The 15,779-nt window shown below is 50.3% G+C and overlaps 1 protein-coding gene across 3 annotated transcripts; it reads right to left on the bottom strand.

Annotated features, from left to right (window-relative positions):
- Positions 1-6,455: 6,455 nt before the first annotated feature.
- Positions 6,456-14,851, bottom strand: POLM (DNA polymerase mu). 3 transcript variants are annotated; one of them, XM_055590712.1, is made up of 11 exons: positions 14,590-14,851; positions 12,826-13,009; positions 12,197-12,295; positions 11,902-12,072; positions 11,079-11,150; positions 9,165-9,285; positions 7,729-7,861; positions 7,483-7,585; positions 7,143-7,379; positions 6,981-7,064; positions 6,456-6,749 (listed from the first exon to the last, which is right to left on the bottom strand). In XM_055590712.1, exons 1-11 carry the CDS (start codon positions 14,763-14,765, stop codon positions 6,663-6,665), a joined length of 1,467 nt encoding a protein of 488 aa, XP_055446687.1. In that variant the 5' UTR covers positions 14,766-14,851; the 3' UTR covers positions 6,456-6,662. The 3 variants fall into 3 exon arrangements, with proteins under 3 accessions (XP_055446687.1, XP_055446688.1, XP_055446689.1); XM_055590713.1 differs by having other exon boundaries at positions 6,456-6,746; XM_055590714.1 differs by having other exon boundaries at positions 12,826-13,004; positions 14,590-14,713.
- Between the last annotated feature and the right edge of the window lie 928 nt (positions 14,852-15,779).

The raw sequence follows: 15,779 nt of genomic DNA, 5'->3' as shown, positions 1-15,779 counted from the left end.
AGAAATAAAATTTAAAATGGCCCCAATGTTTAGGAATTATTGGATGCAACACTTTTATTCATCCTTGAATTATTAGTAAGATCCAGGCTATTCTAAACTTGACTCTCTGGAAGCTAAGGTAAATCACCTTGCTAAAATTTCTGCAAGGAATTCTGTCTTTAAAGGAACAGCAGCTAAACTTCTGTCTTGGTCCAAAGGGATATTCCCCTGAATGAGAACTTTAAAGCTCAAGAAGCCCCAAAATTGGCCTGAGGAAAAGAGAAACAAGATTGGAAATTCAATGACAGTTGGTTTGATAAAAAGAGAAAGCTCTGGTTCAGACCAAATAATTACCCAGTCCTACAAGAGACTGAAATTCCCACTCCTCACCCCTGTACATGCATTAAACCACTGGTAAAGAATCTGCCTGCAATGCAGGAGACCTAGGTTCAATCCCTGGGTTGGGATGATTCCATGGAGACGGGAAAGGCTACCCACTCCAGTATTCTGGCCTGGAGAATTCCATGGACTATATAGTCCATAGGGTCGCAAAGAGTCAGACACAACTGAGTGACTTTCACTTTCTTTCACACTGACAAAATGATAGGCTTCATGAGTCAATATTGTTGGGGAAACATTAACAAAGCCCCAGAAAGTACCTACCTCACTGTCCCCTTTGTCTAAAGTATACCCAGGGAAGACTGTTGGTACTGCTCCTGGAAATTTTAAATTGCTGATGGATCATTTGAGTTCTGGCAGATGGATTTCATGCAACTTCCTTCAGATCTAGGTATGTGTTAGTCATGGTCTGTACGTTGGCACACTGGGCTGAAGCTTCCCTTATAGATAGGTTGCTACCCTGTTCTATGACTAAAGTACTTTTGGAAAAGATTTATCCCTACCTGGGGAACTTCTTGTAAATTTCATAATGATCGAGGAATCCATTTCACTATCCAGGTGCTTCAACAAGTCTGCACAGTTTGGCCAGTTATACAACACTTTTATTGAACTTACCACCCTTAATTCTCTGGTCTGGTCAAACACACAAACAGCATTCAGTTCAGTTCAGTCACTCAGTAGTATCCGACTCTTTGTGACCCCATGAACTGCAGCATGCCAGGCTTCCCTGTCCATCACCAATTCCCGGAGTTTACCCAAACTCACGTCCATTGAGTCGGTGATGCCATCCAACCATCTCATCCTCTGTCGTCCCCTTCTCCTCCTGCCCTCAATCTTTCCTACTGTCAGGGTCTTTTCCAACGAGTCAGCTCTTTGCATCAGGTGGCCAAAATATTGGAGTTTCAGCTTCACCATCAGTCCTTCCAATGAACACCCAGGACTGATCTCCTTTAGAATGGACTGGTTGGATCTCCTTGCAGACCAGGGTACTCTCAAGAGTCTTCTCCAACACCACAGTTCAAAAGCATCAATTCTTAGGGACTCAGCTTTCTTTGTAGTCCAACTCTCAAATCCATACATGACTAGTGGAAAAACCATAGCCTTGACTAGACAGATCTTCGTTGGCAAAGTAATGTCTCTGCTTTTTAATATGCTGTCTAGGTTGGCCATAACTTTCCTTCCAAGGAGTAAGCATCTTTTAATTTCATGGCCGCAATCACCATCTGCAGTGATTTTGGAGTCCCCCAAAATAAAGTCAGCCACTGTTTCCACTATTTCCCCATCTATTTGCCATGAAGTGATGGGACCAGATGCCATGATCTTAGTTTTCTGAATGTTGAGCTTTAAGCCTACCTTTCACTCTCCTCTTTCACTTTCATCAAGAGGCTCTTTAGTTCTTCTTCACTTTCTGCCATAAGGGTGATGTCATCTGCATATCTGAGGTTATTGATATTTCTCCTGGCAATCTTGATTCCAGCTTGTGCTTCATCCAGCCCAGCATTTCTCATGAAGTACTCTGCATATAAGTTAAATAAGCAGGGTGACAATATACAGCCTTGACATACTCCTTTTCCTATTTGGAACCAGTCTGTAGTCCCATGTCCAGTTCTAACTGTGGCTTCCTGACCTGCATATAGGTTTCTCAAGAGGCAGGTCAGGTGGTCTGGTATTCACATCTCTTTCAGAATTTTCCACAGTTTGTGGTGATCCACACAGTCAAAGGCTTTGGCATAGTCAATAAAGCAGATGTTTTTCTGGAACTTTCTCGCTTTTTTGATGACCCAGCAGATGTTGGCAATTTGATCTCTGGTTCCTCTGCCTTTTCTAAATCCAGCTTGAACATCTGGAAGTTCATAGTTCATATACTGTTGAAGCCTGGCTTGGAGAATTTTGAGCACTAGTTTGCTAGCGTGTGATATGAGTGCAATTATGCTTTAGTTTGAGCATTTTTTGGCATTGCCTTTCTTTGGGATTGGAATGAAAACTGACCTTTTCCAGTCCTTTGGCCACTGCTGCGTTTTCCAAATTTGCTGGCATATTGAGCGCAGCACTTTCACAGCATCATCTTTTAGGATTTGAAATAGCTCAACTGGAATTCCATCACCTCCACTAGCTTTGTTCATCGTGATGCTTCCTAAGGCCCACTTGACCTCACACTCCAGGATGTCTGGCTCTAAGTGAGTGATCACACCATTGTGATTATCTGGGTCGTGAAAATCTTTTTTGTATAGTTCTTCTGTGTATTCTTGCCACCTCTTTTTAAAATCTTCTGCTTCTGTTAGGTCCATACCATTTCTGTCCTTTATTGTGCCCCATTCCTTGAAGAGCTCTCTGGTCTTTCCCATTCTGTTGTTTTCCTCTATTTCTTTGCATTGATCACAGAGGAAGGCTTTCTTATTTCACCTTGCTATTCTTTGGAACTCTGCATTCAAATGGTCTACCTTTCCTTTTCTCCTTTGCCGTTCTCTTCTCTTCTTTTCACAGCTATTTGTAAAGTTTTCTCAGACAACCATTTAGCCTTTTTGCATTTGTTTTTCTTGGGGATGGAGCTAGAGCAACTGTGAGGAGATACCCCACGTCCAAGAGCAGAGAAGCCTTAGCAAGATGGTAGGCGCTGGAACGGCGGCTGCATGGCGCTGGAACAAAGAAGAAGGGCAAAGGAGAAGCCCCAACAAGATGGCAAGAGGGGCAAAATCACGTTTAGAATCAAACCCTGTACCCACCAGAGACGCTCCGAGGGCTCAAACATACCTTGTGCACACCAGGACCCAGAGACCCCACAGAGACTGAGACAGAACTGTTTTGAGTGTCTCCTGAGGAGGTACGGGTCATTGGTGGCCTGCCACAAGGGCAGGGGCTCTGGGTGTAGCATACCTAGCTATGGTATAAGTCCACTTGGAGGAGGTTGCCATTAACCCCACCATAGAGCCGCCAGAACTTACACAGGACTGGGGAGACAGACTCTTGGAGGGCACAAACAGAACTTTGTATGCATCAGGACCCAGGAGAAAGGAGAAGTGACCCCACAAAAGACTGACCCAGACTTGCCTGTGAGTGTCCAGGAGTCTCTGGCAGAGGTGTGGGTCGGCAGTGACCTGTTCAGGGTTGGGGCACTGAGTGTAGCAGTGTGTGCATGGGACCTTTTGAAGGAGGTCACCATTATCTTTATTACCTCCACCATATTTTGGCCTCAGGTCAAATAACAGGGAGGGAACACAGCCCTGCCCATCAACAGAAAATTGGATTAAAGATTTACTGAGCATGGTCCCGCCCATCAGAACAAGACTCAGCTTCCCCCTCAGTCAGTCTCTCCCATCAGGAAGCTTCCTAAGCCTCTTATCCTTCTCCATCAGAGGGCAGACAGACTGAAAACTACAATCACAGAAAACCAACTAATCTAATCACACGGACCACAGCCTTGTCTAACTCAGTGAAACTATGAGCCATGCCGTGTAGGGCCACCCAAGACAGACAGGTCATGATGGAGAGTTCTGACAAAATGTGGTCCACTGGAGAAGGGAATGGCAAACCACTTCAGTATTCTTGCCTTGAGAACCCTATGAACAGTATGAAAAGGCAAAAAGATAGGACACTGAAAGATGAACTCTCCAAGTCGGTAGGTGCCCAATATGCTACTGAAGATCAGTGGCTAAATAACTCCAGAAAGAATGAAGAGGCGGAGCCAAAGCAAAAACAATACCCAGTTGTGGATGTGACTGATGATGGAAGTAAAGTCTGATGCTGTAAAGAGCAACATTGCATAGGAACCTGGAATGTTAGGTCCATGAATCAAGGCAAATTGGAAGTGGTCAAACAGGAGATGGCAAGAGTGAATATTGACATTTTAGGAATCAGCAAACTAAAATGGACTAGAATGGGTGAATTTAACTCAGATGACCATTATATCTACTACTGTGGGCAAGAATCCCTTAGAAAAAATGGAGTAGCCATCATAGTCAACAAAAGAGTCCAAAATGCAATACTTAGATGCAATCTCAAAAGCAACAGAATGATCTCTGTTCATTTCCAAGGCAAACCTTCAATATCAGAGTAATCCAAGTCTATGCCCCGACCAGTAATGCTGAAGAAGCTGAAGTTGAACGGTTCTATGAAGACCTACAAGAACTTCTAGAACTAATGCCCAAAAAAGATGTCCTTTCCATTCTAGGGGATTAGAATGCAAACGTAGGAAGTCAAGAAACACTTGGAGTAACAGGCAAATTTGGCCTTGGAGTACAGAATGAATCAGGGCAAAGGCTAAGAGAGACACTGCATTGGTCATAGTAAACCCTCTCTTCTGACAACACAAGAGAAGACTCTACACATGGACATCACCAGATGGTCAATACCAAAATCAGACTGATTGTATTATTTGCAGCCAAAGATGGAGAAGCTCTATATAGTCAGCAAAAGTAAGACTGGGAGCTGACTGTGTCTCAGATTATGAACTCCTTATTGCCAAATTCAGACTTAAATTGAAGAAAGTAGGGAAAACTACTAGACCATTCAGGTATAACCTAAACAGCATTATTAAGATTCAATTGGCAAAACTTGTAGAGACCCTCCAAATACCTTTTTCAAAAGCATTGCTGTTGGTCTTTCTAAATCGTAGACCCACCTCATTTAGAGCTCTCATACCCTTTGAGAAAATCACAGGATGTGCTGTGCACTGGCCTCTTGCCTCTTTTGACCCCCCAACTAAAAAAAGCAGAGGTACTCCAATACTACAAAGGCCTAATTGTTTCTTTTAAAAATAACCATGTTTTAGGACTTCCCTGGTCATCCAGTAGTTAAGAATCTGCTTTCCAATGCAGGGGACACAGTCCCCTAGTTGGGGAACTAAGATCCCACATATCATGGGTCAACTAAGCCGTGCACTGCAACTACTGAGCCTGTGCATTCTATAGCCTGAGTGCCACAACTGGAGAGAAGGCCTCATGCCCCAACAAAAGATCCTGCATGCCACAACTAAGACCTGAAGCAACCAAATAAATAAATATTTTACGGAAAAAAACAAAACAAAACAAAATCACGTTTTGGTAAAACAATCTTTTTCACAGTGCACTCTTAGGAGAGAAAGACCTTGATCATCGTATCTTGCAACCTGGAACTTTCATCTGTTGGAAAAGACGCCATGAGAAGGACGCTGCTATCAGTACTGCTAACCCCCCTGTGCTGCACAACTCCAAGGAATACAACTCTTATTTTCATATGATACACCTAAGGAAAGCACCAAACCCTGTCTAGACCTTCAAAACATCTGGTGACCTGAAAGCAGATTTCCCTGAATTGAAGCAGATGACAGCTGCTGAGACAGCTTTCCAAAGATATGTAGACCAGGCCTGTTGGAAATTTGTCACCAAACCTTTGATGACATAATGTTAAAGAACATAATGACGTATGTTCTTTAACATCTAGGATCTTGGTAACATATGGACTTTTGATAAAAAGTGCCTAAGAGTTCTCCCTCCTACCCCTCGTTTCTTAAATATGACCTCAACAGATCTCCAATCTGTGCATTTTCTCCCTGATGTGGGACACTACACCCAGGAAAAGCCTTTCCTTTCATAGAAGGTCAATAAGACCCTGAAACTAGAAAACCTGACTCAGATTAGTGATGCTTTCAGAAAAAGATCTTGATTGAAAGGGGGAAATGTTAAAAAAATAAACAGAAACCTCAAGAGTTGGAAGACCAGAAGGGCGAGCACTCATGCTCTATAATGATAGCAAGAGCCCAACAGAAAGAAAGACCTCCACTTCTTTCCTGACAAGGACTCAGCCAATGAAAAGCCATGGACTCATGTTTACTATAGGCCTCCCAAATTCCTTTTTCCCCCTCTATAAAAGTCTTCCTCTTCATTTTTGCTGGGGACTTGCACACAGCTTGCCATGGTTACAGACTGATTCTGTGCTGATTCTGAATAAACCCATTTTTGTTGGAGAAATAACTGGAAGTCTATTTGCTAGGTCAACATCCCCCACCCTCAATGACACCCCAAAGCTGACCTCTGGGCAGAACCAGGCACCGTGCTCCTCAGTCACCCACACCAGCAGCACATTCAGAAAATACACCTTCGTTTGTTCCACATGCTAATTTCATTACATCTTGAACTGGGTATAGGTGGGGGAGAGGTGGTTCACAGATAGGGCTCCCACATGGAAGGGGTAAGGACTTGGGGCAGCAGCACATCTTCTGCCTGGAAACAGTCAGGGGCCAAAAACACCAATAGAGTCTGGCTCAAATGACCCCCTCCATTTCCAGAGTAGAGGTGGGGTTGATAGGATCAGGCATTTCTCTGCTCTGGGGGAAGGTACTCAAGGTCCAGGAGTCTGAAGATGTCTTCCTCTGAGGCCACGTGGAAAACCGTCTTCTGCAACAAAATGCAGGCTTTAGGGCCTGGGGGCTGTTCCCTCCACTTCAGCAGATTCCCCGAGAAAGGTATGGGGAGGAGGCTAGAAATGCTGGCAGAGCCCAGCCCTATGGTAGATGCCTCTTGAGGGCCCTGTGGGTTTCAGGGTTGAGGGACCTGGGGCTGATTCAGACTGTGGGCCAAAGAGAAAGCCGTCTCCTACCCACCAGGCCTCCCATCACAGCAACACACCTGCTCCGGATCAAACAGACCATGGCTGTTCAGACAGAGGCCCCTCTCCTTCCTGCTGAAGCGGCGTAGCTCCCGCTCAAAATGCTGAGGAAAAAGTGACCACGTCTCAGCAGGGCCACCAGTCCCAGATCCCAGGGTCAGCCCCAGCAGCACACTCCCTACCTTGGAGCCAGTCCAGCCAAGCAGGGCAAAGGGGAACTGGCTGATAGGGGCAACCACCAGGTCCACCCGCACAGCCTTCCAGGCGAAGCAGGGCTTCTGGGCGCCACCTACAGCAGCCCCTGGGGGTTGCGGCAGGCGGAAAATGCAGAAACTCCTCTCAAAGGCATCCATGGTGTGGCTCTGCTGGGTCAGGTCGCCCTGCTGGCTGTGCTGGTGCTGGTGGTACAGGACAAGGCCCTGGAGGAGAACAGACATGTCTGGGCACTGCCAAGTGGGACTGAGAAACCAGGAGCTGGAATCCCAGCAGGACTCTCAGCAGGGGAAGTGGGAAGCCCCTCACCTGCTTCTTCAGGTAGCACATCACTCTGGGCAGCAGCCCTGCCTCCTGGCCCTCCTGCGGGTGGGTGATGAGGAAGTCCACGTCGTGGCCCTGCAATTTCCCCCTGAGGGGGCCAGTCTGACTTACAGATTCCATGTTCTCCCAAAACGCCTCCGTGAGGGAAGGCCCACCTCAGTGGTCCCACCTCAGACGTCTCCCTGGAGGAGGGCCTGGAGCTGAGCCGGACGGCGTGTCGAGTCCCCTTACCTCCGGAAGCCTCCGGCCAGCGTAACAGTAGCCCCAGGAAGGGCCTGCCTCACAGCTGCCTCCACCACTTGCTGCAGGGCCTCAACATCTGATTGCAGGATCGGGGCACTCAGGTCCTGGTGGTGCTGGAGTCCTGTGGACAGTACAGCTCTCCTCACTGGCCCAACCCAGCCCTCTCCAGCTATCTACCACCACCCCTCCTCTCTCTTAAATATTAAACTTTTATTTTGAAATAATTGTATATCCACATATAGTTGAAGGAAATAACAGAGGTCCTCTGTGCCCTCAGTAACATCTTGCAGAACTATTGTACACCACACCAGAATTCTGACATTGACACAATCAAGATACAGACTATCCTTTTCAACATCTCTGTTCTCCTATCCATAAAATGGGACTAGGAGGTATTAGATGTGAAGAGGATGACTCTGCCACTTAAGAACACCTCACCTGAACCCAAATCCATCTCCTCACCTGTCAGAGAAATCATTGTACCTTCCACACACTGTTAGGAGGGGACTAAGTGTGGGAGTTAGGGCCATTGGCACAGTGCGAGCTCAGTAAGCACTGCTGGCCATTCCTTGGGGAGAGGTGAACAAGTGGAACCAACAGATGTCACTACGGAAGTCACTACATAACGCTCTACTGGACACACGGCTCTCTGGTCTCACTTCCTGCTGACCAAACATAGACAGCTCTCCCAGGACCCCCAGGTGGCCTCCCTTCCCCCAGCCCCTGGGAAGGTGTTCAAAGAGGCAACGAGTGCTGGGCTGTGGGGCTCCTTCAGAAGAGCCCCCAACCCAGGCCATGTGGAGAGATGGAGAATCCACTCAACACCTGCTACATGCTGGTCCCACGCTGAAGAGCTCACAGAATCCCATGCTTTAGAGAGAACGTAACTGAAGCTCAGAGAAATCAAAACTCAGGGCCACGGTCTCCTACCTAGTAAGTGGCAGAGATGGAACTCAAATCCAGGCCTAGTCAGCTCTCAAGTTCATGTTCTTTCCATTGCATAGTGCTACCTCCCACTAGCAGGCTCCTCACTGAACCTCTCCCCACTGAGCATCAGCCAGCAGGCCAGGGCACCAAGCACCGCACTGTAAGAGTGTCCAGGGCCTGGGCTTCTCTGACCTGCTCTCCCTTCCATGAAATCAGGAGTAAAGCATCCATGCCTGGTTCAGGTCCAAGTCTAGCCAGGAGGCAGCTACTGTGACCATTATCATTCACTGAAAATGGCTTGCAATGGGTCCTGACTCCACTGGTTCAGGAAGCCACCAAATACAGATGCCTGTTTTCACACTCACCTTGCTCCCTGCCACACAGGCAGCCATGAGCACACGCCATGCATCAGAAGTAAGAGTTCTGTGGTGTGGGAGGCTTTCAGGCCCTGGTGCTTTGGGGAAGCCCAGAGCTCTGCCCTCTCTCAGAAAGCTCACCTGCTTTCTGCTGCTGGGTTAGTCTCTGGGACTCCACTCGGAGGTCGTCCAGCGTCCGGAGCCCTTTTCGGTACCACTGGTCAGCAGTCCTTACCCCGACCCCAAAGATCTGAGTGAAGAGCTGTTTAAAGGATGAGTACAGTGTGGTCAGGAGCAAAGCCCTTGCAGCAAGACGAGGATGGTGACACTGGCGTATGCAAGGCATGTCCTAGGACAGCACCCCGTGGCGCTGCACAAATGACCTCATTAAGTCACCATGTGGTCTGGCAGGTGGCATCCCTACTCACATTTTTCATGTTTAAATAATCTGCTCAGGCCACACAGTGGGTGCACAGGCAGGACTCAAACCCTGAGCCTGGCCCTGACACAAACATCACGGGGGATGGCAGGGAAGGATCAGGCCCCTCCTTGAAAAGGATCTCTCCTCAGAACTTGTACAGTTCTAGCCCATGATTCCAACATCACCAAAGGAGTCATCCTAACAGTCTGTCCACTCACTGGGAAAACCATACTGCTCCTACCCAACAGTAGCTGGGACTTATTACTGTGGCTCTGCCTCTTAAAACAGCAAAAACGGGCAGTTAACAGCTAAGGGTTCAGGATCTGGAAGGAATAGCTGGGGGCCGGCTATGGCTCTGTTCCAGGAACAAACACAGCAAGTGCCACTGGCTGGCCATGGGTCAGCAGAGGGGTCCAGGCCAGTGGAAACTATGCTGCCGGAGCCGACCTCTTATAGGGTGGCCGCCTGCCCTTGCACAGGTCTTCCACACACAGGGTGGGCCCTAGAAACTCACTGTTTCTTCCCTGACAATAGCTCATTAGTCAGGGGTGGGCACCTGCCCTAGGCCAGCCACTTAAGAGTCCCTCCTCAGGAACTTTTGGAGCTGAAACAAAAGGGCAACCTTGCAGTGGTACAGGCTGCAGTACACGCCAGGGGCACCTTCGTGGGGACGCTGCTGGCATGCACAGGAGGAAGAACAGCCGGGTGGCGCTCATGTCCCTGAGTCCTACTTCCTGCAGTCTGGGCTGTGTTGATCCCCTGAACCAACAGCATGAACTGGATCACTTTCACCAACAGACTCCTGAGAGGAAAGATGCTGAGAATAACCTAATCGTGTTTGTAACAATAAACCTCTCATTGTTCGTGTACTTCTCTCCCGGCCTGGACACCTTCTGGGACTCGGGGTACCCAGGAAGAGACAGATGGCTCTGCCCCTTCTTGGCACTCTCTACCCATCAACTCCTGTGTTGCTCCCACACCCCTGAGCCCCCATGCTTCATCCATGGCTCCTCTACCTCTCTGAAGCTCCCCACCTCACTGATGCTCACATCCTGGGTGACCTTCCACGGCACCTGACACACCCTGCTAGGGAAGCCCCAATTCCATGACCAGTGGCTGGGCTGACAACCTCGTCACAAAACTGGGGTGTCTGAGAAGCATGACTGAGCATCCACAGACCAGAAGTGGGTGGGAACAGAGAGAAGGTGCGCCGTGGACACAGGCAAGACAACACCAACAAATGAGCATGTGAGATCACAAAAGAGAGAGACAGTACTAGGATGAGCAGCCCCTCAGAGTTAATCCTCCCTGTGGCACCCAGGGAAGGGTTCTGTTTTGTTCAGGGTGCTCTGTTTAAGATGCCAGGGCATGTAATATCCTGGAGAATATGCCATCAATAGTAAAATAAGAACTGATGCTGCTGAGTGATCTAGAAAATTCCCTGTGCTCAAAACAACTTTCTTGCCCATCTGTTTGGCTGCCTCATGCATATCAGGTGTCCTCAGTAAGACCCTCTCTGAGCCCAGGGTGGGCCCTGCCACCCCCTCTTGCTGCCTGACATGGTGGTAACCTTGCTGTGGCTCTGGGGGAACACCGTGGAGCTGCGGGCCCTTGCTCAGGGCTGCCCTGTGTACCTTCATGGTCTGGTACCTCTCCGAGAGACGGACTCTCTCCACCTCATCACACACTCCGTGTTCTAGCAGTTCCTGTGGGAGAAGACATAGCCTCACTGTAAAGAAGAGGGCTGGGGGGCCCAAGGCCTCGGCAGAACTCCCAACACCCAGAATTGGGGTCTTTGTGGGGCCAGGATCCCAGGGAACTTGTAATGAACAACATACCCAGGGATCCTCCAAGCCCCTTGGGCGAGGAACAAGGGCCACCTCTCAGATAAACAACAAGCCTCGGGGTATGTCAACAACTGCTTTTTTAAAACATAGATGGAATTCAATAAGACTTCTTTTAAAAGCAGGGGATGTAGGTTCAGTCAGGGAACTAAGATCTCACGTGCCATGCAGCCAAAAAATAAAACAAATTTTCTTAAAAACAACACACAGAAGTGAATTCAAAAGTATTTTTTCTGTCATGATAAATTTGCTCAGTGGTAACGTACAAAAGGACAACTTCACATTTTAAAAAGAAGTGCTCATGCTCAGGGGTCCTCTCCCACCATCCCTCACAGTCTGGGCCAATGCCCACGATGCCAGCTATTAGCCTGCCAGACTCCTGGCAGCTCCCTTGGCTGAGACCTTTCAATCAGCCTCAGGCAGGTGGTGCAGACCCAATTTACACATGAGGAATGTGGGTGAATAGGGTGGTCTGCTGCTGCCTGGGCACCATCAGTGGCCACAGCTGGGCTCTGAGCCACCCAGTCACCTGCCCTCACCAGGCTCCCAGGCTTCCTCGCCACCCCCCATTCACATTCACAGCTCTGCCCTTCTACATGCAGTGAGCACAAACCTGGACAACCCTGCAGGAGTGTTCTCCGAAGTGGGGCAGGCCCTGCAGCTGGCTCAGGGCTGTGACCGGGCTGGGGAGGGCCTTGAGCACCGAGGCCGCTCTGTAGAAGGCGATCTGGCGGCCTTCACTGCCATCGAAGCCAGCAGCCTCTGCCAGCGTCTCCAGAGCCTCCTGCAGGGAAGGGTCCTTGGTGAGAGGCAGGGATGGCGGAGTGCATTACCCTAACCCTCCCTCCAAGGCTGGGACATGGGAGGGCCTGGCTCCCTCCCAGGGAGGCAGGGGAGCCACAGCTCACCGAGAGACTGGCATTATGGTGCACGAGGGGTGTGGGACGCTGGCAGGCATAGGGCAGCATCCATGCTGGGCTTGGCATCTTCTTTTTGGGCACAGCCACCTAGGGATGGGCAATGCACAGGCTGCTTTGAGGCTGCAGGGTTGGCAGAGGACCAGGCAGCCCTCCAAAGTCCCACCTCTCCTGGTAGGGGGGTCACCTAGGACTCTCAGGACAGGAGCCAACTCAGAGAGGGCAGAACTGCTCAAGGCACAGGGCAGAGGCCGGAGCAGCAGTAGCGGTACAATGCCACTTCTTACAGGGCACGTGTTCTGTCACTTCCTCTCAACTAAGCGGGCCTGACGTGCCTATCACCCTCACGTCACAGATGGGGACTCTGAGACCTTGTGGCTCATGGGCAGAGCCAGGATTTGAATGCAGGCAGCCCTGTTCTGAGCCCACACCTGAACCCCTCCACTGTGCTCACCCAGGAAGCACTGGGACCTTCCCCATGGCGGTCTGGATGGGGCCCTCACTGCCCAACTCATGGGAAGGACACTGAGGCACTGCTGCCATGTCACCTGGCCCAGCTGAGGTCTGGCCAGCACTGGGGCTTCCTCAGTGGCTCTACCCTAAGCCTCCACCCGGCTCACCTCCAGGCGGTGCCGGCATTCCACAGGCACAGGCTGCCCAGCTGCCATGCTCTCTGTGAACCAACTTATGTCTAAAAGAGCTGGGCGGGTACAACCTGGGGGAAGAGCCGATGTCTTGTGCTCCTGCCAGCAGACAGCCTCCTCCGCTGACGTCCCCTCCATCACCACGTGTGTCACCTCTGGGCTGGGTGGAGGGAAGAGATTGTGAGGTCTGGAACCCTGTCCCAGGCCTGCCATTCTTCCTGCTCCATTCTACATCTCCAAGCCTTCACCAATACTATCCCCTCTGCCTGGTGAGCATCTGTTCACTCCAGATTTTCAGCCCCTCCTCCTGGCAGCCAAACATCTCCATCACTCCAGCATCTGCTGAGCTGTGGTTCTCTGCTCTAGCTAGGATCATAAGCCCAACCCTTTTTTGGTGTTAATTTGTCTGTCTTCTTCTCCCCCAAACCCAGAGAAAGGAGAGGCCAGGGGCCTGGGGTCCAGGAAGCAGGGCGGGTGGGGGTGGGTGGGTCTTACTTCCAAGTGCTGGAGACAGACTACTTGCTTGGAACTTCAGCTCTGCCCCACACTTGCTCTGTGCCCTTGGGCACATCATTTATCTCTGTACTTTTGACTTCCAACTCTGCAAAGCATAGATATTAATATATCTACTTTGTAGGCTTGCAGATTAAATGAGCTAATAATAAGCAAAAGGGCTTAGACAGTGCCCAGTACACTCTAGGCTGCTGTCATCATCCTGAGTGGGCCTGCAACAACCCTGGGTATGGTTAACTAAGTTTCAGGAGGACTGGCCCCTGGTTCACTTTGCTCTCTCAACTTCAAAAACGATGGAGACCCTCCTCCCTTACTCTTAGCATTGCTTCTGTGACCATTTTGTTTGGTTTAATTCTACTCTTGGAAGTCTCACTTAAATCACTCTCAGCTCTGAGGAAAGAGATCTGTTTAGCTAACAGGGCAAGATGAATTCACCTAACGAAACGTTACTAACCCAACATACACCCGCATGACTTTTACAAAGCCTCTGGCATGTTCTCTCCTTGTCCTACAGAAACACTCCTGGCCATAACTGCTAACACCCTTTTACAAAAAAGGAAATAAACGAAAGCCATATGACCATGAAGTGCCAGGGTTAACTTTGAATACAAAAACCTCAGGTGCCCCTCCGCCCCAGGGTCAGCTGCGTGGGAGTCTTTTCAGATCTCAATATCCTCAGCTGTAAGGTAACACCGTGTATACAAGTGGCTGCTGCTAAGTCACTTCCGTCGTGTCCGACTCTGTGCGACCCCATAGACGGCAGCCCACCAGGCTCCCCCGTCCCTGGGATTCTCCAGGCAAGAACACTGGAGTGAATTGCCATTTCCTTCTCCAATGCATGAAAGTGAAAAGTGAAAGCGAAGTCGCTCAGTCGTATCCGACTCTTAGCGACCCCGTGGACTGCAGCCCACCAGGCTCCTCCGTCCATAGGATTTTCCAGGCAAGAGTACTGGAGTGGGGTGCCATTGCCTTCTCCCATACAAGTGGCTGGTCAGCTGCAAAATTCCTAGCGGGGTTATTTTGTGCTCAGGCCATCATGCCACGCAGCAGCGCCCCCCGGCCGGCCCGGCGCGACGGCGCGGTGATACAGATATGGGCGTGCCACATTCCTCGGTGAGGCGAGGCCTTTGGCCAGCACCCGCCCCGCGCCCCTCGGAAAGAAAGCCCTGGAAAGGCGGCCCCGGGTAGGTGACCCCGCCTAGCGGCAGCTTCGCCACAACCGCGCACCTGTAGGCATTCAGGACGCGGAAACCCTTGGAGACAGCCAGGCGTGTGAGAAAAGCCTGGCGACTGCGGCCCATGTGTGGTTCGGCCAGGTAGATAGTGACGCCCGGGAAGCGCGCCGAGGAGGAGGGGGCGGCGCTGGGGGACGCGACCCGCGCTCGCCGTCGTTTCGGTAGCATTAGGGCCCCGGCCACCCGCGGCGCCCAGCGAAAGCAGCGGAAGCTTGGACAGAAGCCAGAAGAAAAGCGGGCGGAAGGTAGACAGAAGCCGGAAGCCACAACGGGCGGAAGCCGACTGGAACGGGAAGTGGCACCCGGCTCCACTTAAAGAGGCAGGCCCCGCCCCCTGCAAGTTAAGTCTCCGGGTGGTTCTCTCCGCCTGGGTCGTTCGGAGCGAGGTGGAGGTCGGCTTTAGAGGCCCCGCCTCTATGCAAATAGAACCGGAGCACACACCTTTTATTTAAATTACCCTCGTAGAAAGTCCCCTCCCGTTCCTGGGACCACCCGGGAGGAGGGACTAGGGTTGGGGGTGGGAGCTAAGAGGGAGGAGATGGGAGGTAAGGGAGACTTCCTCGACGTGGGTCAGGGGGCTTTGTCCTCGGAGGGTGGAGGTGAAGTCGCGGTAGTGGTGTCTGGGGGTTGTCCTGAGCGCAAGGGTGGGGAAAGGGGGTTAGTGGTTGGTCGGCGGCTGGTAGGAGTGGAATAGTTCTCAGCAGCGGAATATCCACTCCACCGCCTTCCCTTCGCCTCCTCCGACTGGATCTGGCCGGGTAGATGGGCCGCGGAAACCTGCCGGCGAGGGGTCCTTGGACCGCGCGGGCCCCGGCAAACGCGCTAGCTTGAAGCGTGCTGGTGGAGTGGTCTCTTCAAACCCCGAGAAAGGTTTTTCAGTCTTTTTTCAATCAAACGACGTTAGGACGACTGGCCGGCCATTTGGAAAAGTAGAAGTTGGCTCACGCTTAACACCAAAATAAAATCCAGATGGATCAAACATTCAAATCTAAGAAAGAAACAACACAAAAAATGTGCTGGGGAGTCGGTGAATGTTTTTTCAGCCCTAAGTATCACAATAAACCTGGAGACACGAAAGGGAAAATATGATAAGCTTTATATATTTTAAATTATTTAAAAATTAAAAGGCAAACGGGGGGGAATACTGTGACACATTTTGAATTTAATTCCTGTAATTAAGAA

Source organism: Bubalus kerabau, chromosome 8, assembly GCF_029407905.1.
Source record: "Bubalus kerabau isolate K-KA32 ecotype Philippines breed swamp buffalo chromosome 8, PCC_UOA_SB_1v2, whole genome shotgun sequence".
NCBI lineage: Eukaryota > Metazoa > Chordata > Mammalia > Artiodactyla > Bovidae > Bubalus > Bubalus kerabau.
This window is presented reverse-complemented; position numbering and strand designations above follow the sequence as displayed.

Coding starts and splice junctions, on each gene's coding strand:
- POLM (XM_055590712.1), bottom strand. CDS start 14,765: ATGCTACCGAAACGACGGCGAGCGCGGGTCGCGTCCCCCAGCGCCGCC. Junction 12,073..12,196: donor ACCATAATGCCAGTCTCTCG/GTGAGCTGTGGC, acceptor CCTTCCCTGCAG/GAGGCTCTGGAGACGCTGGC. Junction 6,750..6,980: donor GTCTGTTTGATCCGGAGCAG/GTGTGTTGCTGT, acceptor ATTTTGTTGCAG/AAGACGGTTTTCCACGTGGC.